General features: G+C 41.5%; 1 protein-coding gene across 8 annotated transcripts in view; it reads right to left on the bottom strand.

Annotated features, from left to right (window-relative positions):
* MEF2A (myocyte enhancer factor 2A) overlaps positions 1-25,055 on the bottom strand; it is a 161,973-nt gene that overhangs the window by 24,335 nt on the left and 112,583 nt on the right. For 4 of the 8 annotated variants that reach the window (XM_073304262.1, XM_073304265.1, XM_073304263.1 and 1 more), the window contains 3 exons: positions 22,234-22,371; positions 18,563-18,782; positions 9,037-9,096 (listed from right to left, as the gene is read on the bottom strand). In XM_073304262.1, coding sequence (XP_073160363.1) covers positions 9,037-9,096; positions 18,563-18,782; positions 22,234-22,371 — 418 coding nt within the window. Of the gene's footprint in view, positions 1-9,036; positions 9,097-18,562; positions 18,783-22,233; positions 22,372-22,436; positions 22,569-25,055 lie in introns of all 8 variants that reach the window. The other 4 variants (XM_073304264.1, XM_073304266.1, XM_073304269.1 and 1 more) reach the window with 3 other exon arrangements.

Below are 25,055 nucleotides of genomic sequence, written 5' to 3'. Positions count from 1 at the left end.
AGCACTTCAGTTTCCAGAGTCGGACATGAACAGAGACATTATTTAACATTTATATTATAATGGCACTCAAGGTCCCAATCAAAATCAGAGCCCCACTGTGCTACGTGTTGTACAAACAAATGAAGTCATGGGCCTTCTCTAAAGAGTTTACAATCCCAGGTCCCAACTCTGCAAATGCTTCACGCAAGTGGATCTTTGCACCTACACAGAATCCCAATGACTTCAATGGGGCTCTGCAATGGTTTTGGGATCTGTCCACACAGAGTGGCTGCAGGAATTGGAATTCATTTGCAAATTGGATACAATTAACTTAGGCTTGAATAGAGACTGGGAGGGGTTAAGTCATTATGCAAGGTAACCTATTTCCCCTTGTTTTTTCCTTAACCCCCCCCCCCCCCAACGTTCTTGTTAAACCCTGGATTTGTGCTGGAAATGGCCCACCTTGATTATCATACACATTGTAAGGAGAGTGATCACTTTAGATAAGCTATTACCAGCAGGAGAGTGGGGTGGGAGGAGGTATTTTTTCATGCTTTGTATGTATATAAAAAGAGCTTCTACACTTTCCACAGTATGCATCCGATGAAGTGAGCTGTAGCTCACGAAAGCTTATGCTCAAATAAACTGGTCAGTCTCTAAGGTGCCACAAGTACTCCTTTTCTTTTTGTGAATACAGACTAACACGGCTGTTACTCTGAAACCTGCAGGAACTGGGTCTAAGAATAAGACATATACAAAGAGTGGAGGAACAAGGATAAAATCAAATATGTATAATATTTATACAAATACATACCTCTGCAATCAAAAAATATATTAAGTGTAAACTACCTCTGTGTGCCCCCTCAAACCAATTGACTGATTTCATTTTTCTGTGGCACAAAATCTATGACTATCAGAAAACATACAAAGTGCCCAATGGGTGAAGTTGACATAGATGAGCAGAAGGTATACCGGGGACCAATTCCATACATTCTACCAGAATTTATGCAAACCTAGCATAACCCAGTGAAGGAGGGAGGGTGATTAGAGGTGTGGCACGCTAACAGGCAGAACACTAGTGCAGGAATGAAAAGGGGTTGTGGTTCTTGACTCCAGCTAGTGGTTAAAACAGCAGCAGCAGATGAGTCACAGGATTGCTTTGTGTTTTGCCTAGTGGTTAAGAGATGGACTCATAATACAGGGGACGGTGCAAATTTAATCTGTTTGTGCCATGTGTGCATGAAAGAGAAAATTCACACAGTAATAACAGATTAATTGGGAGTACAATTAAACAGATTCAATTTTAGTCTTCTAAAGGGTGAATGCTGAAGAAAAAATATTTGACAACAGTGTGATTTTGACATGACAGTACCCTTTTAAAGGTACATGGAACTATAAATACTACCTTTGTGTCTCAGACCATTTTACTTGCACATAATTATATCCGCATACTACACATTCAAACAGCTCCTTGTTATATTGTAGCTTGTGTTTATTATATATTAAATAGCAGTGTTTTATCAGGCATTAGTATTTTCAATTTAACATTTGATATGCTTCAGATTTTTGTGATCCTTTTGAATCTCTATTTAGAGTGATCAACACTATCACTGTAAACAATGGGCTTTTGTATTATTCATCCATTTTCCTTTTAGTGTATAGTATAGTTTAGCCTATTTTATGAGGCCATTTCCTGCACTCTGTTTTCAACTATTTTGGTGGCTCATGTGTTAAATCTGGACTGTTGTTTCTTCTTCCACACCCAATACAGTCATTTCCTGTAGCCCTTATTACAAGATTCTGCCACTCCTTTAAAAAAGATTTCATGCTTCTAATGGTGCTGTCAAAAAACAACAAACCCCTCACCACTGCGTTCTCTGTGGAGTACCTCACCCAGCAGTGGGGTAGACGGATTCAAAGCATTTTTCCTGCCAGTACACTGTGCCATTTTATATGCAAAACATAAAAATGTTTAGTAGATTGTTTTGTTTAGGTAGAAAGAAAGCAACAGAATACCATCACATGTAATACATGCATTGATCTGTCTGTATCAAACAGACTCCTCTGATAAAATGTTTTATGTGCTTGTTATAAATAGCATGTAAAGAGCGCAAAAGTGACATTAGTTAAAGATCCTGTATCAGAGCTGCAAAAGTATTTTAGAATAGGTATTCCGTATATTTAATTTAGGCAAAAACATATTATTTTGTTATTAAGAATTCAAAAAGCTGCTCTTTATATATATTACGATGTAACCCAAGAAAATCAAATTATAAGTAAGGAGTGAGAGGGGAGCTAAAAGCAATATTTAGCAGAAGATTAGGAGCCAGAAACAGATAATGATTACAGGATGATGTAACTGTCTGGCAGTTTGCCAGACTGAAGCTTTAGTAACCCTGTATGTTCCATTTATTATATTGTATCAGGAAAACTGCATTGTTTCCTTCCCATCCACAACAGACCTTTTAAAAAATAAATTACTGTATTTGAATGGATGATGAGGTTAAAAAATGAAAATAGGGGAAAAAAAGATGTAGAGCTACTATAATTTATTTCTGCTGGGGCAGTTTTATTAAATTTTCATTTATCTCAACTCAGACTACTATAGTACTTTCAAAATACTGCAAAAGTAACAGACCATTACTACCAATGCATGTTACCCTGTGTCATAAATATAAAGGGAAGGGTAAACCCCTTTGAAATCCCTCCTGGCCAGGAGAAAGCTCCTCTCACCTGTAAAGGGTTAAGAAGCTAAAGGTAACCTCGCTGGCACCTGACCAAAATGACCAATGAGGAGACAAGATACTTTCAAAAGCTGGGAGGAGGGAGAGAAACAAAGGGTCTGTGTCTGTCTGTAGTCGTCTTGGCCAGGGACAGAACAGGAATGGAGTCTTAGAACCTTTAGTAAGTAATCTAGCTAGGTATGTGTTAGATTATGATTTCTTTAAATGGCTGAGAAAAGAATTGTGCTGAATAGAATAACTATTTCTGTCTGTGTATCTTTTTTGTAACTTAAGGTTTTGCCTAGAGGGGTTCTCTATGTTTTTGAATCTAATTACCCTGTAAGATATCTACCATCCTGATTTTACAGGGGGGATTTCTTTATTTCTATTTACTTCTATTTTTTATTAAAAGTCTTCTTGTAAAACACTGAATGCTTTTTCATTGTTCTCAGATCCAAGGGTTTGGGTCTGTGGTCACCTATGCAAATTGGTGAGGCTTTTTATCCAACATTTCCCAGGAAAGGGGGGGTGCAAGTGTTGGGAGGATTGTTCATTGTTCTTAAGATCCAAGGGTCTGGGTCTGTAGTCACCTAGGCAAATTGGTGAGGCTTTTTACCAAACCTTGTCCAGGAAGTGGGGTGCAAGGTTTTGGGAAGTATTTTGGGGGGAAGGACGCGTCCAAACAGCTCTTCCCCAGTAACCAGTATTAGTTTGGTGGTGGTAGCGGCCAGTCCAAGGATAACGGGGGTAATATTTTGTACCTTGGGGAAGTTTTGACCTAAGCTGGTAAAGATAAGCTTAGGAGGTTTTTCATGCAGGTCCCCACATCTGTACCCTAGAGTTCAGAGTGGGGGAGGAACCGTGACACCCTGCATGCTTTTTTGGACAGGAAACAGGTTTTAATTTTGAGGTACTTGCTGTACTAAGACTAAATTCTCAAAATTCCTATTCAACAACGGTGTACACCAATTCCTTCAGAAACTTAATACAGACTAATCTCATATATTGTCCTACAAGATCCAAGCATTGGGAAAGATTCATTTTGAAAAGTGAGGCTCATATTTCACTATATAAATCACATCAGCTGAAACAATGAACACACGTGGCTGGAAAGTACTCTGTGTTCTGATTACTACTCTAAACATAAATTATAGTCTTTGATGTCATTAATCTTTTACTGTGATTTGGCTTCAGAGAAACGGACTTGTTGTATATGGTTTGGAAAAGTTAATCATAGGCAATCCGCAAAACAATATAAGATTAAGAAAGAGAAAAGATAATTATGTACATATTTTTATACCTCAAACAAATATGACATATCATGGTCCATCACCAAAAATCTACATAAGTGAATTTTAAAAATATCCACATTAAATCAACTAACCAAAAATAGTGCTGTAGGAAAAAGATATTTCAATATTTTTATATAAGTAAAAAATATTCTGGGAGAAAAATTTGAGTATCAAAAACAAGAAAAATTACTAAAATCAGCACTTGTCAATGTCATCAGTGTGGCTATTTCAAATAAAGATAATTCCAGTAAGGTTGTGAAAGTAATTAAAACAGATACACACACACACCCCACCACTTCTTAGCCTCTTGAAGAAAAACACTGCCGAGATGGCAGATTGAAACTGTAGTCATAGGAGCAGTACAAATTTCAGCTCTCATCACGAGGGAAATATCTACACGTGTATTTCACTGTTTTAAAGAAGTGTATGCTTTCCTTCATTTGTGGAATTGTGGTATTAGGACAGCTCAAAGTGGAAATAAATATACTTTGTATTGTCATTGACACTTAACCACTGGTGATTAGAGAAAGTATAGCTCTAATCATACCATTAAGACAAACCTCTGCCATTAATGGAAGTGTATGAGAAAATTGTTTAGAAAGGACTTGCACCTTTAAAGACAAAACTTTCAAAAATAATGATGGGATTTTCAGAATTGCCTAAGTAACTTAAGGAAATAAGTCCCATTGGCTTTGAAAGTCAAGGGGACTTGTGCTTCTTAGTAAAGCTGAACACTTAAATAAGAGACCTGATTTTCAAGAGTACTGACTACCCAGCAACTCCCATTTTTTAAAATCTTGGTGTTACAGCTGTATGCTAAGATGAGAGGCAGAACTTTCAGAACCATTTGATATTTAAATGAAACTTCTGGGAGAGACAAAAACCCATTATTCAGAAAGCTGCAACAAAATTAAAAAACACTTATTACTTTTATTTCTCTGAGTTAACAGCCGTGTTAGTCTGTATTCGCAAAAAGAAAAGGAGTACTTGTGGCACCTTAGAGACTAACCAATTTATTTGAGCATAAGCTTTCGTGAGCTACAACTCACTTCATCGGATGCATACTGTGGAAAGTGTAGAAGATCTTTTTATATACATACAAAGCATGAAAAAATACCTCCTCCCACCCCACTCTCCTGCTGGTAATAGCTTATCTAAAGTGATCACTCTCCTTACGATGTGTATGATAATCAAGGTGGGCCATTTCCAGCACAAATCCAGACTCCAGCGAGAAACTGTTGAATTGGAATTCATTTGCAAATTGGATACAATTAACTTAGGCTTGAATAGAGACTGGGAGTGGTTAAGTCATTATGCAAGGTAACCTATTTCCCCTTGTTTTTTCCTACCCCCCCCCCCCGCCCAGACGTTCTTGTTAAACCGTGGATTTGTGCTGGAAATGGCCCTCCTTGATTATCATACACATTGTAAGGAGAGTGGTCACTTTAGATAAGCTATTACCAGCAGGAGAGTGGGGTGGGAGGAGGTATTTTTTCATGCTTTGTATGTATATAAAAAGAGCTTCTACACTTTCCACAGTATGCATCCGATGAAGTGAGCTGTAGCTCACGAAAGCTTATGCTCAAATAAATTGGTTAGTCTCTAAGGTGCCACAAGTACTCCTTTTCTTTTTATTTTTCTGACAGCTTTCAAATCTGAATGCTATCAGCTTAAGAGTGAAGCAGAGAAACCCTTTCAAAACCTGGCTTTTCTCTACAGCAAATTTTAATGCTTTATTTGGCCTCAAGTATGGCTCCTAGTTTTCCATGTACTTCCTTCATTTTACTGACACACCACTATTAGATTTACATTGGAACCATATTAAACACAGGACAAGTGCTTGGTCATCTCAAACATCTGCCAGATTTGCACAGCAAATGTGAACTGCACCTCATTTTTCTTTTAATTTCTTTTAACCTTCACCATGGCATCTGGTGACATTTTGTTCTTTTCCCATCAGAAGAAAAGGCTTGCAGTTTCTAGCGATCACAAGCACTGGAATTGGGTCACCAACACATTTTACACTGTATGAATTAGTTTGCAGTTAATGTACACAGTCTGCTAACTGCCAACTGGAGATATATTTTGCAAATAACAAACACAAGAGTTGTACAGTCATCATGTAGTTTCAACTGTCATTTGAGTGAAAAACTTCTGAGTAGTGGGGGGATATATTCTGGAAAGTAAAGATGATGACCACTATAATTTGTTACCATACACCAGCTCCTAAAATGTTTACTGTAGGATCAAATCAGAAAACACTAAGTTATTAAGAATGTTCATGAAGTTGATGTGGGTATATGCAATACTTTAACGTAGTATACTGCTTTTGCTTAAGGGCAATTTCTAATTCACATCTGTAGTATCTATAACACTGAAGAAGTGGTACCTATAATACGATATGGCTCTTAGTGTAGCATAGCTATGCTACACTGCTTTTTGCTGAGTGCATGAATGAAGCTCAGAAACTTGGGGCCTAATTTTGGAAAAAAGGACTGAATCTAGTCCTAATAACATAGGACTGTTTATAAGCAGGTCCTTTTCTTAATAAGCTGATCTCTGAAACACACAAGAAATCACCATCTGGGATCCCACCGTGTTTAATGATGACCTTGCTCTTCATTTACCCCCTAAATTAAAAGGTTTCTTTTATCAGAGAATTTCTTGTGCTTCTGTGTGAAGGAAACATTTGTTGCATGTGGCCCAAGGTGGAGGCAGAGTGGAGAGGCAAACCAGCACTTTTACCCTACTAATTTAAGCACTACTCATTTATAAACATCTTAAGCTCTGATTTTTATCTCGGAAGATTTTTCCCAGTTGCCAGATTATTATTTGGCCATTACTTATGTGAGTATCTCCAGTAGTTTCCCTGATTGATAACTCTTGCTATGTTCTCATTCTGAGGCTGACCAAGTATATTCCCAAATTGGTCCTCAGCCACCAAATCAATATCTTGAGACGAAAGAAACACCAGGGAGCCAGATGATTGGTATTTATGTTGCCTTCCTGGAATATGATAGAATGGAACCTGGATGTCTCCATGCCATTACTGCATAAATCTGAAGACTGTGTTATATTTTATGCAAGTAAGAAACTCTTAGGAATGTAGAACATCACTACAGTATTTGTTGTTAAATATTACTAATTTGGGGCACCCTGGTTTAAAGGAGCTCCATAGAATCATAAAAATGTAGGGCTGAAAGGGAACTCAAGAGGTCATCTAGTCTAGTCCATCCCACTGTGCTGACGCAGAATTAAGTATATCTAGACCATCCCTTATAGATATTTGTCTAATCTGTTCTTAAAACTCACCAATAACAGGGATTCCACAACCTCCTGAAGTAACGCGTCTCTGTATTTTACTATCTTTATAGCTAGAAAGTTTTTCCTAATATCTAATCTAAATCTTTCTTGCTGCAAAGTTAAGCTGATTACTTCTTGTCTCACCCTCTGTGGATATGGCGAACAACTGATTGCCATCCCTTTTGTAACAGCCCTTAAAACATATTGAAGATTATTTCCCCCCTGGGTCTTTTTTCCCTCAAGATTAAACATGCCCAGCTTTTTTAAGTTTTCCTCATAGGGCAGGTTTTTAAAATTCCTAATAGTTTTTGTTGTCCTCCTCCGGACTCTCACCCATTTGTCCACGTCTTAAACTGGTGCCCAAAACTGGACACAGTATTCCAGCGGAGGCCTCACCAGAACCAAGTACAGTGGAACAATTACCTCCCATGTCTTACATACAGCACTCCTGTTAATACATCCCAGAATGACACTTACCCTTTTTGCAACAGCATCACACTGTCGATTAATTCAATTTTTGATCCACTATTATCCCCACATTTTTTCCTGCTGTACCACTACCTCACCAGTTATTCCCTAGTTTTTATTTATGAAAGATAAAATACTTTGCATGTCTTTATAGAATATCATTGTAGGTTTCAGAGTAGCAGCCGCGTTAGTCTGTATTCGCAAAAAGAAAAGGAGTACTAGTGGCACCTTAGAGACTAACCAATTAATTTGAGCATAAGCTTTCGTGAGCTTATGCTCAAATAAATTGGTTAGTCTCTAAGGTGCCACTAGTACTCCTTTTCTTTTTGCGAATAACATTGTAATTGATTTCAGACCAATTTTCTAATTTATTAAGATCATTTTGAATTCTAATCCTGTCCTTTCAACCCCTCCCAGCTTGGTGTTATCTGCAAATTTTACAGAAGTGTACTCTCTGCTCCTTCATCCAAGACATTAATGAAAATATTAAACAGCACTGGAACTGACCACTGTGGTACCCCATTTGATATGTCCTCCCAGTTTGACAGCAAACCATTGATAACTACTCTGAGCATGTTTCTTCAACCATCATTTCCCCACCTTATAGTAATTTAATCTAGATCTAGTTTGCTTATGAGAATGTCACATGGGACTGTGTCAATAGCCATACAAAGTCAAGCTGTAACCATATCTACTGCTTTCCCCCATCCAACCGGCCAGTTACTCTGTCAAAGAAGGAAATTAGGTGGGTTTAGCATGATTTATTTTTGACAAATCCATGTTGGCTACTATGGATCACCTTATTATCCTCTAGATGCTTACAAACTGTTTAATAATTTGTTCCAGTATCTTTCCAGGTACTGAAGCTAGGCTGATGGGCTCCTTAAGTTCCATGAGAATTTATGCTCAGCAAAATATTTATGGTTACAGTGCAAGATCTTGAAGGGAAGGGGTGCGGGGGGAGACACATTAAAGCAAAAGCAGCAAATACTACTGTGAAACTCATGAAAATACTAGTAATTACCTGGAATGGGAAAATAAAGGAAGTTAAACATGCAGTTCACAATACAGTAAAGTGAAAAATGCAATTTACAGGCTGAAAAGGCAAGTGTTTTTTTATATAGAGAGAGGAAAGACGACCGATCAAATCATCAGCTTACTTCTGTTTTGATGCAAAGACACTCATACTTTTTTTTTTTAAACTAGTCCGAATCAGAAATCACTCATAAGTGAATGCACAAAGTTCAAATAAACCGTGGTACTCTACTTACCCACTGGACTGGTACCAGCTCCATTTGGCACTGAGAGATCTGCCGCACCCAAAATACCACCTAACAATTAACGAAATCAAAGATAAAGCTGATCAATTTTCATTAGTACATGTACTGTACTAATGTAATGTACTGTATCGTATTAAAACATTTCATAACCATAAGCAGCAACACAAGAGGAGATGGGAGAATTGGCTGCTTCGTGAGGAGGAAACTGGCTGCTGACCACCTCGGTTCGCAGAAAGTGCTCCACCCTGGGTCCCCTATCCATAGAGGTCAAGAACTGGCATGCTGTACTGGCAACAGGAGGTAAAGAGCAGATACTAATGGCTGAGGAGGAGCCACCATTCACCGGAAGCTCACTGCCACTGCACCCAAGAAGAGGAGATCTATTGTGATGGTGGACGGGGACTCAGTTCTGAGGGAATACAGGCATCCATTTGCCGATCTGACATGATGTCCCGTGAGGTGTGCTGCCTGGCTGGAGCCCTCCTCTGAGATGCCACAGAAAGTTGCAGATGCTCATACATCCTTCTGATCACTACCCTATACTGCTCATCCATGTGGGCACTAATGATACTGCCAGGTCTGACCCTGAGCAGATCAACAGTGACTATAGGGCTCTAGGAGTGAGGGAGAAGGAGTCGGGGTGCAGTGTGTGTTCTCGTCCATCCTCCCAGTTGAGGGTAAGGGCCCAGGCAGGGGGACATCCTGGAGATGAATGCACAGCTGTGCAGATGGCGTCTGCAAGAGGACTTTGGCTTCTTCAACCATGGGATGCTGTTCCAGGAAAAAGCTCTGCTAGGAAGAGATGGGGTCAACCTGACCAAGAAGGAGAAGAGCATCTTCGTGTATCGACTTGCCAGCATAGCGAAAAGGGCTTTAAACTAGGTTCAATGGGGGCAAGTGACAAAAGTCCACAGGTAAGTATAAAAATAGGTGACCTTAACCGAGTTGGGGGAGGCATGGACAATTACAATAGGGTCAAAGGAGCAAGAAAAGGAAATCAGTGGGGGAAATCTGACCAACATTTTAGATGTCTGCGCACAAATGCAAGGAGTATGGGGAACAAACAGGAAGAACTGGAAGTGTTAGTACATAAGCTAAATTCTGATTTAACTAGCATCACAGAGACTTTGTGGGCTAAATTTCATGACTGGAATATTTGTATATAGAAGTATAGCTTGTTCAGAAAAGACAGGCGGGGGAAAAGGTAGGATGGGTTGCATTTTACATAAAGGATATATACAGTTGTTCTGAGGTCCAGAAGGAGGCGGGAGACAGACCAGTTGAGAGTCTCTGGGTAAAAATAAAATAATGTTAAAAATAGAGGTGATGTCATGGTGAGGGGTCTATTGTAGACCACCAAACCAGGAAGAGGAGATGGACTGGACATTTCTAAAACAATTAATAGAAATATCCAAAACACAAGATGTTGTAGTAATGGGGAACTTTAGCTACCCAGTCATCTGTTGAGAAAATACTACAGCAAAAGACAAAATTTCCAAAAAGGTTTTTGGAATGTACTGGGGACAAAAAAACCAAACAAACAGTTACTCACCTTCTCGTAACTGTTGTTCTTCGAGATGTGTTGTTCACATCCATTCCAATCAGGTGTGGGCGCGCTGTGTGCACGGTCATCAAAAAGTTTTCCCTTAGCAGCTCCCTTCGGGTCGGCTGTGAGCCCCCTGGAGTGGCACCATCATGGCGCTCAATATATGATCCTGCCAACCCGACCCCCCTTCAGTTCCTTCTTGCTGTCTGCTCCGACAGAGGGGAAGGAGGATGAGTATTGGAATGGACGTGAACAAGATATCTCGAAGAACAACAGTTACCCGAAGGAGTAACCATTTTTTCTTCTTCAAGTACTTGTTCACGTTGATTCCAATCAGGTGACTCCCAAGCTCTACCCCTCAAGTGGGGTCAGAGTTAAGGAATAGCTGATTGAAGCACTGCCCTGTCGAATGCTGCATCATCTCTGGAGTGTTGGGGTATAGCATAGTGAGAGGTAAACATATGCACCGATGACCAAATTGCTGCCCTGCAGATCTCTGGTCTTAGGACCTGGGCCAGGAACACAGCTGAGGCTTGTGCCCTTGTGGAATGTGCCATGAGAGTTGGGGATGGGACACTGGCTAATTCATAACATGTGCAGATGCAGGAAGTGATCCAGGAAGATATTCTTTGAGATGAGACCGGGAGTCCTTTCATCTGGTCTGCTACCGCCACGAACAGTTGGTTTGACTTCCTGAACAGTTTCATGTGCTCGATGTAGAATGTTAGTGCTCTCTGAACATCCAGTGAGTGCAGCCTCTGCTCTTGGGTAACTGGTGTGAGGCTTAGGATAGAAGACGGGTAGAAAAATGTCTTGACCAGTGTGGAATTGTGACACTACTTTGGGAAGGAAGGCTGGGTGAGGCCCAAGCTGCACCTTGTCCTTGTGAAAGACCGTGTAGTGCGGCAAGAGGTCAGAGCCTTTAATTCGGACACCCACCTGGCTTACGTGATGGCAACCAGGAAGGCTACCTTCCACGACAAATAGAGCAGGGAGCAAGTCACCAGTGGTTCAAAAGGGGGCCCCATGAGCCTGGAGAGGATGAGGTGAAGGTCCCATGAGGTAACGGGTTGTCTAATCTGTGGATATAGGTGTGCCAAGCCCTTGAGGAAACGTCCTATCATGGGGTTGGCGAAGACAGAGAGTCCAGATGCTCCCAGGTGGAAGGCTGAGATAGCAGCAAGATGCACCTTGACGGATGCCGCAGCTAGACCCTGCAGTTTGAGACGCAGAAGGTAGTCCAGGATGAGTGTTATAGACGCCTAGAGTGGAGGTGTGTGTTGCTGGGCACACCAGCAAGTGAATCTCTTCCACTTGGCTAGATAAGTAGCCCTGGTGGATGGTTTCCTGCTGCCGAGTAGAACCTCCCTTACCAGCTTCAAGAATAAGAGCTCCATGGGGTTTAACCATAAAGCTTCCAAGCTGTAAGGTGGAGGGCTGGGTGGTGGAGGCGGCCGTGGTCCTGCGTGATCAGAGGGGGGCAGAGTGGTAACACAACTGGGGTGTCCACTGACAGCTCCAGAGGCGCGGTATACCAGTGTTGATGGGCCAGGCTGGGGCCAGTAGAGCCACCTCCGCTTTGTCTCTGTGGATCTTGAGCAGCACCTTGTGTATGAGTGGGACCTGTGAGAAGGCGTACATGAGGCGGTCTCCTAGGGTAGCAGAAACGCATCCGTAGTTGAACCCAGGCTGTGTTTCTGGAAGAAGTAGAACACTGGGCACTTCCTGTTGCTCCAGGTGGCGAATCCTGGGGAAATCCCTACTTTTGGAAAATTGGATGAAGAACACCTGGATGGACGGACCATTCGTGGTTGCAGAACGACCCGCTAGCTCGTTCTGTGCTCCTTGGAGATAGGACGCCTCCAGGTGAATGGAGTGGGCTATGCAGAACACCCCTACTTGGAGGGTTTCTCGACATGGGGGGTGGAACAGGCTCCACCCTGTTTGTTGATGTAGAACATAGCAGTGGTGTTGTCCATCATCACTGCCATGCTTTGGCCTTGCAGGCAGGACTGGAAAGTTTGGCATGCCAGTCGCACTGCTCTGAGCTCCCTGATATTGTTATGAAGGGAAAGCTCATCCTGCGACCACAGGCCCTGTGTTCAGAGATCTCCTAGATGTGCCCCCAACCCAGATCTGATGCGTCCGTTAGTTGGGACAAGTAGGGCGGTGAGCTGTTGAAGGGGACACCCTCGCATACCATCTGAGGGTTGAGCCACAAATGTAGGGGCTCGAGTATGTGTCGTGGCACCCCGTAACTACCGAGTCCAGCCTGTCACGCCCTGGGCGGTATATCTGGGTGAGCCACACTTGAAGGGGTCTGAGCTTCGTTCTGGCATGCCCTACCCCATGTCCAAGGAGACTCAGACATCTCTTTGCGGTAGTGGTCGAATACCACCTGAGGCTCTGAATTATGTCTGGAAACGGATCTCTGGCAGGAACGCCCTTGCCTGTACCGAATCCAGCACCGCTCCAATTAATTCTATTCATTTGGTCGGTGATAAGGTTGACTTAATCACATTGAGGAGGAGTCCCAATCTCTCGAACGTGGATCTGACCAATCATACATGAGACTCTACCTGCTCCCTGGTATGGCCCCTGAGCAGCCAGTTGCCCAGGTATGGGTAAACCTGCACCTGCCTCCTCTGGAGGAAGGCTGCTATGACTGACATGCACTTGGTGAATACTTGGGGGGCTGTAGACAGACCAAATGGGAGGACCGTGAACAGATAGTGTTTGTGGTTGACCACAAACTGGAGAAAACATATGTGCACAGGCCGAATGGCTGTGTGAAAGTTCGCATCTTTCATGTTCAGGGCGGTGTACCAGTCTCCCAGATCCAGGGAAGGCATAGTAGTGCTCAGGGAGACCATGCGGAACTTCACCTTCACCATGAACTTGTTGAGGCCTTGCAGATCTAGGATGGGTCGGAGACCACCTTTGCCTTGGGGATTAGGAAATAGCGGGAGTAGAATCTCTTGCCCCTTAGCTCCTGAGGAACCTCCTCTGCTGCTCCCATGGCGAGGATTGCCTGCACCTCCTGGATAAGGAGTTGCTTGTGAGAAGGGTCCCTGAAGAGGGACGGGAAAGGGGGGTGGGAGGCAGGGAAGGGGCAGAATTGGAGAGAATATTCCACTTCTACCGTGTGAAGGACCCAGTGGTCTGATGTTATTTGGGACCACGCACGGCAGAAGTGGGACAGACCATTCAGAAAGCACAGGTAAGAATCCAGTGGATAGGCAAGTGTGCCATCCTCAGACGTCCCTTCAAAAGGCCTGCTTAGATCCAGATGGAGGTTTGGACTGGCCTTGGCCTTGCCTTGAGGGGGGGGTTGGAAGGCTTACGTCCGCCGTTCCTGCCCCTTCGCCTATAGAAATCTTGCCTCAGCTGAGGAGGATATGGATGCTATTGTTCCAGTTGGGGCTTGAAGTGCTTGCTTTGGGTTGCCGGCGTGTGCATTCCCAATGAGTTCATTATTGCCCTGGAATCTTTCAAACTATGCAGTTTGGAGTCTGTCTGTTCGGAGAACAGCCCCGCACCCTCAAAGAGGACGTCCTGTAGGGTTTGTTGTAACTCCAGGGGTAGTCCGGACGCCTGAAGCCATGATGACCTCCTCATGGCTATGCCTGAGGAGAGGGTATGGGCGGGCCAAGTCTGCAGAGTCTAGGGATGCCTGCAGCGAGGTTTGTGCCATTGCTTTCCCTTCCTCGACAATAGCGGAGGACTCAGACCTAGAGTCTGGAGGGATTAGCTCTTTGAACTTCAACATGGAGGCCCATGAGTTAAAGTTGTACCTGCTGAGGATAGTTTGCTGGTTAGCTATCCTCAGCTGGAGGACCCTGATGGCATAGACCTTTCTACCCAGAAAGGTCCATCCTTTTTGCCTCCTTAGATTTGGCTGGCCCTTGCTGTCCCTGATGCTCTCTCGTTGACCGCTGAGACTACTCGACATCATGGCTGCAGGTGCAAAAACAGATATTCATAGCCCTTGGAAGGGACGAAGTATTTTCGTTCCACACCCCTGGCGGTTGGTGGAATTGAGGCTGCTGTCTGCCACAGATTCCTGATGTTGGTCTGAACTGTCTTGATCAATGGCAGAGCTACCCGTGATGGACCTTTGGGAGTAAGAATGTCCACCATGGGGTCCTCAGCCTGATCACCTCCTCCGCTTGCATTCCCATGTTGCGGGCAATCCGCCTCAGAAGGTCCTGATGTGTCCTATGGTCAATTTGGCGGAGGGCCCGAAGCTGAGGCTCCTGCCACTGCCTCGTCAGGGGATGAGGATGGGGTGGCCGGAGGAGGTAATGGTTCCTCCTGTACCTCCGGCTCCCTGACCTCCTCTTGGACAATGTCTGCCTCTGTGGTGGCCATAGCCGAGGCGGCTGTAGCCTGAGCCTGTGGCTGGTCCTATGCTGGAGTAGCCTTGACAGCGGCCTGAGGCCGACGGGGTGGCTGGGACTGGGTGGCCTCGGATCCCTAGCAGAGTGGGGTGGTCGGTGCGCTGAGACAACCGACCGTGAAGCCCTTGAAAGGGAGCCCTGGGCCTGATGATAAGTCCTGCGAGTCCAAAAGGGCCATTGTGCAGGAGCCTGCTAGGTTGGCTGCGCCTCCCTATGCCGCCTGTGAGACCTATGCTGATTGTACCTGGAGTAGTATGAGTCACCAGAGTCCGAGGAAGTGGACCCTGAACGTGATGACCAAAGTGGAGCCGAGCCCCTGAGCCGGGAGACCGGTGCCGGGTCGACCTCGTAGAAGACTGGTGCCCGGAGTCTGGTGTTGTAGATCGGTAGGTATCCAGTGCCGGCGATCGAGGACATGATGTCAGTGCCGTATATTGGTGCTGACTTGGTGCCAGTGATTGGTGCTGGTTGTCTCTTGGTGCCCCGGATAGGTGCCAGTCCACCCTCGGTGCCAGAGAGGGGGAACATCTTGTCAGTGCCGGAGATACTCTGACTGAGCATGGTGCCGGGGAGTGGTGCCATGGCGATAGCAACTGCAAGCAGTGCCGCGGATGGTGTTGAGCTGGGAACTGTGAGCACCGCATCATGGTCGGTTTATCTCTAGACAGTACCGGACTTATCGGTACTGGAGGTTTGTCTCTCAGAGCTTCGGGCTGTGAAGCTGTCATTTCAATAAGGTCTCTGGCGGCTTCAAAAGTGTCCAGGGTGGAGGGTGGCTTAAACTCCTCCACCTGGCACTGCCCTTGTGTCGAGTCACTGTGTGCCAGACTCAACGGTCCCTTCTGGGAAGCCGAAGTCAATGGCACAGGCTCGTGTTGTTTAGGTGTCGATTCCGTTCTAAGGTACGCCTGTGCATCCTGACGGTCCCGTGGCTTTCCTAGCCTGTGAGCGCTCTCTTTCAGCCTTCTTATGGCACTTATGCAGCACTGGCGAGGTTGAGGAGTGCCGGGGCGCTGTCCCTGGCTTCGGTGACAAGGAGTGCCAGTGCCGAAAATCTCTTATACTAGAGTCCTTCCTCAGCACCGTGTCGTGCACCAATGTCGGAGCGCGACATTCTGTTGCGCTCAGTCCCAGGTCCTGGCGGTCTGCAGCCGGCTGTGGGCAGATAGCGGATTCCATTAAAGAAACAGAAATCACTTTCCTTCTTGTTTCTTGGCCGAAAAGCCCTGCAGATTTTGCGCCTTTCTGTTTGGTGCTCTTCCCCCAGACACTTTAAGCAGGAGTCGTGGGGATCACTGATGGGCATAGACTTATTGCAAGCACTCAGGGCTTAAAGCCTTAGGCTAACAGCATGCCCCTCAGGGGAGATGGGGTTAGGGACTGGGGAGAGACCCTGCTCCCAACCTACTATCTACTCTAAATCAACTATAACACTAACTTGAATGACTAACAGAAGAAGGCTAAGGGAGTACTTACTGAGCGAGTGAGCATTGTTCCAATGGCCATCACGGACGGTAAGAAGGAACTGAAGAGGGGTCGGGTCAGCAGGGTTATATATTGAGCACCACGAAGGCGCCACTCCAGGGGGTTCCACAGCTGACCCGACAGGAGCTGCTAAGGGAAAAAACTTTCCAATGACCGTGCATGCGGTGTGCGCACACCTGATTGGACTCGACATAAACAAGCACTTGAAGAAGAATTTTTGTTCCAGAAAGTAGAGGAAATAACCAGGAGGACAACCATTTTAGACTTGATTCTGACCAAGAGATAGGAATTGGTAGCAAATCTGAAGGTGAAAGGCAATTTGGGTGACAGTGATCATGAAAAAGTTTAGCATGATATGAAATAATATATTTCATGATTCTAAGGAAGGGAAGGAGTGAGAGCAGCAGAATAAGGACAATGGACTTCAAAAAAGCAGACTTTAAAAAACTCAGAGAATTGGCAGGCAAGGTTCCATGGGAAGAAAATCTAAGGGAAAAAGGAGTTCAGGAGAGCTGGCAGTTCCTCAGCGAGACAATAATTACAGGCACAACTGCCAAACTATTCTGATGGAAAGGAAAGATGGGGAAAATAGTAAAAGGTCAATATGGCTATAACATCAGCTTTTTAATGACCTGAAAATCAAAAAGAAACCTTATAAATATGGAAATATGGACAAATTGCTAAGGACTACAAAAGAACACCACAAGCATGGGACAAAATTTTTAAGCACCTGGAGGATAATAGGATTATAAGGAATAGTCAGCATGGATTTGTCAAGAACAAATCATGCCAGACCAACTTAATTTCCATTTGTGATAACATTACTCATGTAGTGGATAAGGGGGAAGCAGTAGACGTGATGTACCTTGATTTTTGTAAGGCTTTTGACACAATCCCGCATGCCATTCTCATAAGCAAACTAGGGAAATATGGTCTAGATGAAATTACTATAAGGTGTCTGATCAACTGGTTGAAATACTATACTCAAACAGAAGTTATCAATGATTTGCTGTCAAATTGGGAGGGCATATCAAGTGGGATCCCACAGGGGTCAGTCCTGGATCTGATACTATTCAGTATTTTCCTTGATGACGTGGATAATGGAGCAGAGAATATGCTTATAAAATTGGCAGATGACACCAGTCTGGGAAGGGTTGCAAGCACTGTGGAGGACATGTTTAAAAATCAAGATGATCTTGACAAACTGGAGAATTGGCCTGAATTCAACAGGACGAAATCCAATAAAGGCAAGTGCAAAGTACTTCACTTAGGAAGGAAAGATAAAGTGCACAACTACAAAATGGGGAATAATTGTCTAGGTGGTAGTACTGTTTAAAAGGATCTGGAGGTTATAGTGGACCACAAACTGAATGAGAGTAGTTCATGAGATTCAGCTACAAAAAAGTCTAAAATTATTTTGGAGTGCATTAACAGTATATGAGCAACAAGAGGTAATTGTCCCTCTCTACTTGGCACTGCTAGGCACCACAATTTAGGAAAGATATGGACAAAGTGGAAAGAGTCCAGAGGAGAGCAACAAAAATGATAAAAGCTTTAGAAAACCTGATTTATGAGGAAAAGTTAAAAAAACTGGGCATATTTAGTCTTGAGAAAAGAAGACCGAGGGGGGACCTAAAAACAGTCTTCCAATACATTAAGGGCTGTTATAAAGAGGACAGTGATCAGTTGTTGTCCATGTCCACTGAAGGTAGGACAAGAAGTCATGGGTTTAATCTGCAGCAAGGGTGATTTAGATTGGGCATTAGGAAAACCTTTCTAACTCTAAGGGCAGTTAAGATCTGGAATAGGCTTCTAAGGGAGGTCATGGAGTCCCCATCATTGGAAGCTTTTACAAACAAGTTGGACAAACACCTGTCAGGGATAGTCTACATTTACTTGGTCCTACCACAGTACAGGGGGCTGGATTTGATGACTTCTTGAGGTCCTTCCAGTCCTACATTTCTATGATTTTATCCATGTAAGAAATCACAACTACAGCATACAGTTTTGCTAGTTTTTCATAATGTAAGCTTTATGGGAATTAAAGGGGAAAAAAAGAGGAAATGTAGCACTACTGAAGTCTTACCTGCATTGCCAGTACTTGGCGGTCTCTGAGGGGCTCCAGGTGATACATTTCGATGTAATGTGGCCTGAGGTGGGGAGAGCATGGTCGTGTCTGTTAATGATGAACTGGCTGCCAGTGACGGGGATACAAGGGAACTCCCTGGGTTACTGTAGGTTAAAGTATTGGGATTGGACACTGGAACCGTAACAGACATTGAAAAATTCTGGGGAGGCAAGCCAGGCTGAAAACAAAAACAAGAACATATTAATATTGCACAGTAATGTTTGTCAAGGCTATAATATTGAGATAAAGTCAGATTAATTATGTTAGTTTAGTAATTTTGTATCACTCTAAAAATGCACAATTATAAAACATCCACTCTGAAGAGAATGGTATTGTGAACTACAGTACTTAAAGATACATTTCAGAAAGGTCATTTATCAATGTCAGGTATATTGATAGCTACAGTTTGTAAACATTAGACTGGAGATATTTTATTGATATTCATTCATTAACTTTAATCAGAAGTATGCCATTACTTAACATTTGATTCCTGATACCTGAAAGCCAGTTGATAAGCTAAACATTTTAATAATCAATGAATTTGTTGCATCTTCAAAATGTAAGAATACATAAACATGCACATTATAAAACAAAACTGAGTCAGTCATGAGACAAAAGAGAGAAGTTAGTAATGGTATCTTTTTTCTGACAGTCCTGACATTGAAATTAAAGCATTATTGTTGTTATCTATCTATAAAAATTCACAAATACTTTTTACAGTCTAGAAAATTCTATTTACCTGAATACTAATGAATTTCTGTAAATTAAGAGTGCTAATTATTTGAATATAGAAATTTTGATTGAATCTTTATTTCTTAGTTACATACATTCTCAATATGAAAACATTTAATACCCAATAAGCTTTAGCAAATACAAGGATGATAACCGAATTTTTCCAAATCATAATTTTATATCATTTTTAAAGGAATGTAATCCTGTAAAAAAAATCTGCTGTGTCTCTAATGTATACATGTTGTCTGATTTTTTCCCTTTCAATACAAATGTTCATACCACCAAAATTAGAGTCAAAATGTCAGTACTATTTGATGGACAATAGAACCTTGATAATTTGCATTAATGAGTAGGAAGCCCAATACACGTGAATAAAGTTTTTTATTTAATAAATGAATTTTAAAAAACAGTATATCACCACAAAATGTACTGTATTCATTCATTACCTAAAGTTTAATTTTTCTTTATAATACTTCATAACTAGTGCGTGTACTACATAGTACGTTTTCTGAAAGTAAAATTTAGAAATAATGCTTTCGTACAGTATCTATATCAAAGTAATTCTGAGAGATGGGGGAAAAGATCATTATTTCTTGGTACAGTTTGCAGCAAAAAGATTCAACTCCAATGAATAAAAAGCACTTCTGTTAAGGCGGCACTCTCCATATGTAAACATCCATCCAATAAGCTATATTATTGATATTTTATTTTTACATGCAGGCCACTCCAATGAACTTTTTAATATCTATGACAAATTATTTTTGCACTAAATTTTTAAACATACACTACATTTAAGCAGCACAAGGCAACACCTTCAACAATTCCAAAACTGTAACAGAGGAAATGTATAGTAATATCCTCGTATGTGTTTCTTTCTATGTAGAAGCACTCAGTGATAGCAACTTTTACTGCTACAATGAAGACCCACATATCACACTGCCAGCCCATTTATTGGGTAGGCTTTTAGATCTGACCAACTACTCCACGCTGTCTGTCTTTCCTCTCCTTTGACAGCAGTCAGCACAAAGTCTTTCATAAAGGCTAGGGGACTATTTTTTGTGATATGACCCACGGGTATGGAAACAAAACCATAACAGTTATAAATTAACCATATGTAAATAAACGTAGGGAGCACTAAAGTTTACAATTGTAATCAGTCATTCTAATTATGGGAACTTTTCAGACTGGAATTCATGGCACTCAATGGAGCCAGAGATACCGACCTGAAAAGTTAAAGTTTCTATAAGAGGGGACAGCTTAGAGACTATACTGGAGACTGTGATTACTCGTGCGAACTCAGACCTAGAGAAGATGCCCTGACACACCACTTCTCGATATCTAAAGTTTCAAGTTAATCTAAAGAACTACCATTAGGGTTCAGGTTCAAAGACACAACAATGTCCACTGATGTAAACCCTAGAGAGGATTCTTCAAACTGGCAACGAGGGACAAATATCTTTCGTGTGCAAGAAAAGAGAGCCTAATGAAAGAACTAATGCTACCAAGACTGACAGTACACAGTTAACCCAGAGCAATGTGGATTAACAAAGGAATTATATCCATTACTGGAGAGTTGGTTGGGGATTAGAGTCACCTCTTGTGTATTAAATCACTCAGTTTTCTTGTAGATTTTAAGACGAACCTAACCAGTCCACTTTTTAATTGCCACAAGAAATCCAATGATGTACAACTGAAAAGATGTAGCAGAGTTTCAAAATTACTTTCATTAGGAGGCAATATTTTTCTTTGGCATATTCATCAATTTTCTGATTTATTCTATAAGCAAAATTAATTTACTTTGAAAGAGGAATTAATATGACCCCCAACCCACACCAATAAATTATAACAGTGGCTCCTAAACTTCTTGAACCATGAGACACCATAATTCCTCTCCAAGACTGATGCTCCACTAAGCCACTCCATAGCCCCTAGAACAATCATATTTATATGTATACAAAATTGTGAAGTGCGGTAGGCAGTCTTGGTGCTGATGTGAGGACTCAGGCCCTGGCCAGGTTTGCTTTTGGATTAGCTGTAAAATGGCCTGTGGGATGTCTTCTGACAATACAAGATATTGAGCAAAAATTTCAAGAAGTGGCTATGTGGTTTAGGTGCCTAAGTCTATTTTCAGATGTGACTTAGGCACTTGAGGGTGAAATTTTCAGAAGGTATTTAGGTGCCTGAAGATGTAGATGAGCAACTAATGGGATTTTAATGGGGGTCAGGTGCTTTACTGCTTAGATACTTTTCAAAATCCCACTAGGCACCTATTACTTCTTTAATCACCTAAATACCTTTGAAAAGTCACACCTTTAGGAGCCTACATGCTTTCGTCACTTTTGAAAATAGGACTTCGTCTTTTAAGTAAGGTGCTTTTGAAGATATTACCCATTGACTAATTTACCAGAGGGAGAACAAATTCTCTATATGATGGCATCCTCCTAGGAAATATTTTTTAAGCTGTTTCTCATTTGTTGTAACCTTGTTCCATTGCAGAGGGGTAAAAAATTTAAAATCCCTCTACACAAGTTATCTTACATCTCAGGATAAGAGTCCATCCTAGTTTAAAAAAAAAAAAAAAGTTTTAGGCAGCATCTAGAAAGGGGGATGGGTTCCTGAGAGTCAGGAACACCATAAACAAGTGTGAAACTTCAGGAGCACAGGAGAGGAGCTACAGACCCCCTGGGAAAGTTTAAGAACTCCTAGTTTACATGATAGTTTCACATAACTTTCAGAATTTCTCTCACATACACGCATATGCATACATAATAAATAGGTATATCTGCTTCATAAACAATTAAACCATCTACTCTTTAGTGTGGTATTCAATGGTAGGCAAAACATTGTGAAAGTTCTCATGCACATGATAAAAACACAAGCCATTCTTTAGTACTCACTGCGACTTTATGATTCCGCATCATATTATCAAACTCTTCATTAATTTTTTTATATTTTTCTTCTGTATGTGGCGTGAGCACATATGAAGTGTCAGGGTCCGGGCTGTCACACCCTCTGTGTTCCTTCTTGTTCAGAGCCTAAATAATGAAGTTAATAAAAAGAATCAACAAATAAAAAGTAGAGGTAAAATGAAAGTACTTACAGGGCCTCGCTTGAAAATAAAATCACTATCTTCATTTAGTTTGCTGTATCTGTCCTCCGATAGTGGACTGTGCTCAAAGTAATCGTCAGCATCAGGGCTCTCACAACCATTAAGGCCTTTTTTTCTTAAAGTCTGAAATACAATTGGAAAATTCACACACAAATAATACTAATTTGCCAACACTTCTTGTAAGCTGAATCATATTCAGAGCCACTGAAACTGTATAACCCTGTCAGAAATGCAATCCACTTTAAAAGACAAGCTAGGCCTTCCAAAATAAGTAGCTATGCAGGGCACCATGATGGAAGGTGCACTTAGAGGCATAGCCTTTCCGAGCTTTGATCTCATGGGTAACTACAACCTTTCATTACTTTGGCCCCCAGGAATTCCATGACCAGCCTTTGTTTTAGCTATCTGCTGATGCAATCAAGCAGTTTGATATACAGAACTAACATTGAAGGCTACAGGAAGAGGTTAGAATTGTTAGTGATAATAAAAAGGGTACTTTCCATATTAGCACAAGAATCCAGTGTAGCGGTTTGTTTGTTTTTAAATAGTGTTCTCTGTAAGGAGGATGTAATGCCAAAATAAATCATTGGCCTTGTATTAATGAAGTATCAATGTTGGTTTCCCAAATGTTCTATTCTCACTAGAAAAACAGTAAAATTAACTGTGTAGAATATAGTGAGTAAAATTTCCAAATGAATGTATTATTGAATGGTTTTAACAACATATGTAACAATTTGCCTGATTAGTTTTCTTAGACTTAGCCAGCACATATTTTCCTGGTCTTCAGTCACTCTGCATACACCATGAAAACAAGTACTGCATAGAACATGACAACCCAAGAAGAACAATGCTCAAAATACAACCGTTTTTATTTTGAAACCCCTTTCTAAGACACTGTAGTTTTCCAAATGTAAGCTTTTTTCACGTGCATATCTTCTGCGGTGACTTAATTTTAATGTGATTTCTTTGTTGGGACTTTTCCTGTTTACGAAATATGGACCTGCATCAACATCCCCTTAATGTACATGTCTCCCCACTACGGAGCTATGAAATCAGCTACCAAGAGACAAGTTTTTGAACTTCAGGTCTCTTGCCTTAAAGATCTTGAAAAGTATATTCATATTCTTTAATGCTTATTTTTCCTTGGTATTATACGTTCAGAAAATCCACATAGCAAGCAAGTTCATTTTTTGTTTGTTTTAAATAGAATCTCTAAGTTTTCCACCTCTAGGAAGAGTTTATTGTTAATAGAAAATTTGTCAGTGAAATATAATCATAAACATTTAAATGTCAGAAGTGTGTGAGAGAACAGTGGTGCAGAGAGAGTCTTCATTTGGACAGACAACCTATCTTTAACCAACTTGTCTTCTAAATAAAAAAACAACCCCACCGAATTAAAATCAGAGCTACCTGTCATTTCATGTACCATAGAACTATTGCATTCTCAAGGTTTCCTAAGCAACCTGAAAGATGTTTCATTCGGTCATAGTTTGAATTTCCATTCAACAATTGACAGTGAATATACTTTTAGAAGAAGAATCTCAGAACAATTATTTGTTAGCTTTTTTAAAAAAACTGTTATCTTCTTTTTTCAGATTAATAAAAGTATATATCAATTCTTTATCAAACAGAATAAGGTGCCCAGATCTTATGGCGATAGGATCCACATTAGCAGCTTGGTAAGAAGGCAAACTGTATAATTATCTGCAATTGAATTTCTTCAGAGAAATGTTCAGTTTATGCTATGAATAAAGCTAGAAAACTGTGTACAACCAATTGCACTTCCACTAAAAATAAACATTTTTACTTAGTATTTTGTTAGTAAGCAACAGATTGCTTAATTTCACTTCCTAATGGTAAGGCAATACTTTATAAAATTCAGTTATATGAGATTCTCAAAGATCACAGGTCATCATTGGTGAGATATAATTCCTTCTCAAATTACTTGGCATGTGTTGTGCAGCCTACACACACTGGCTGGAACTCCCACAAAAATTTAATCACTAAATCAGCATATGGGGAAAAACAGGTGTAGCTTTTTCTAACACCTGTCACAGCATTGATCTCTACTGGTCTAACCAATCAGGTGGACACTTACATGGACTTAGCCATACAAGGACCTGCTGTTTGGGACTCTGAAGGTCGGAGACTGTTATCCCTCCCAACCCTTCTCAACAAGTTCAGGCTGTCAGTCCTCTACACTTTGGTATCAGCAGGGAAAATGTTAACACTGTATAATCTGGATTACATTTAACCTTTATAATCTATAAATAGAATTTGAATAGGTTACATCTGTACATGGATCTGAATATACACACCGTGCCCAGCACTCCTTTAGGAGCAGCTGAAGTAGTATTAAATATTACGTTTTAATGAAGTAGTATTAAATATGCAAGTAAATAAGAAAAAGGCAGCCTGCAAGAAATGTACAGTGGTTATCTGTGTGAACTCCAGCCTACATTTTATACTCTGTATTATTTAAATATTGTGAGAGTTTTGATTTTTATAGTATTTAAAATTATTTTGCCAAATGTTTTATAGTAATTACACTTAAAATCTAGGAATCTCATAAATCTCTTTCTCAGAATGCCCAAATAATCAGTACAGCTT

This window comes from Lepidochelys kempii, chromosome 10 (assembly GCF_965140265.1).
Source record: "Lepidochelys kempii isolate rLepKem1 chromosome 10, rLepKem1.hap2, whole genome shotgun sequence".
Lineage (NCBI taxonomy): Eukaryota > Metazoa > Chordata > Testudines > Cheloniidae > Lepidochelys > Lepidochelys kempii.
This window is presented reverse-complemented; position numbering and strand designations above follow the sequence as displayed.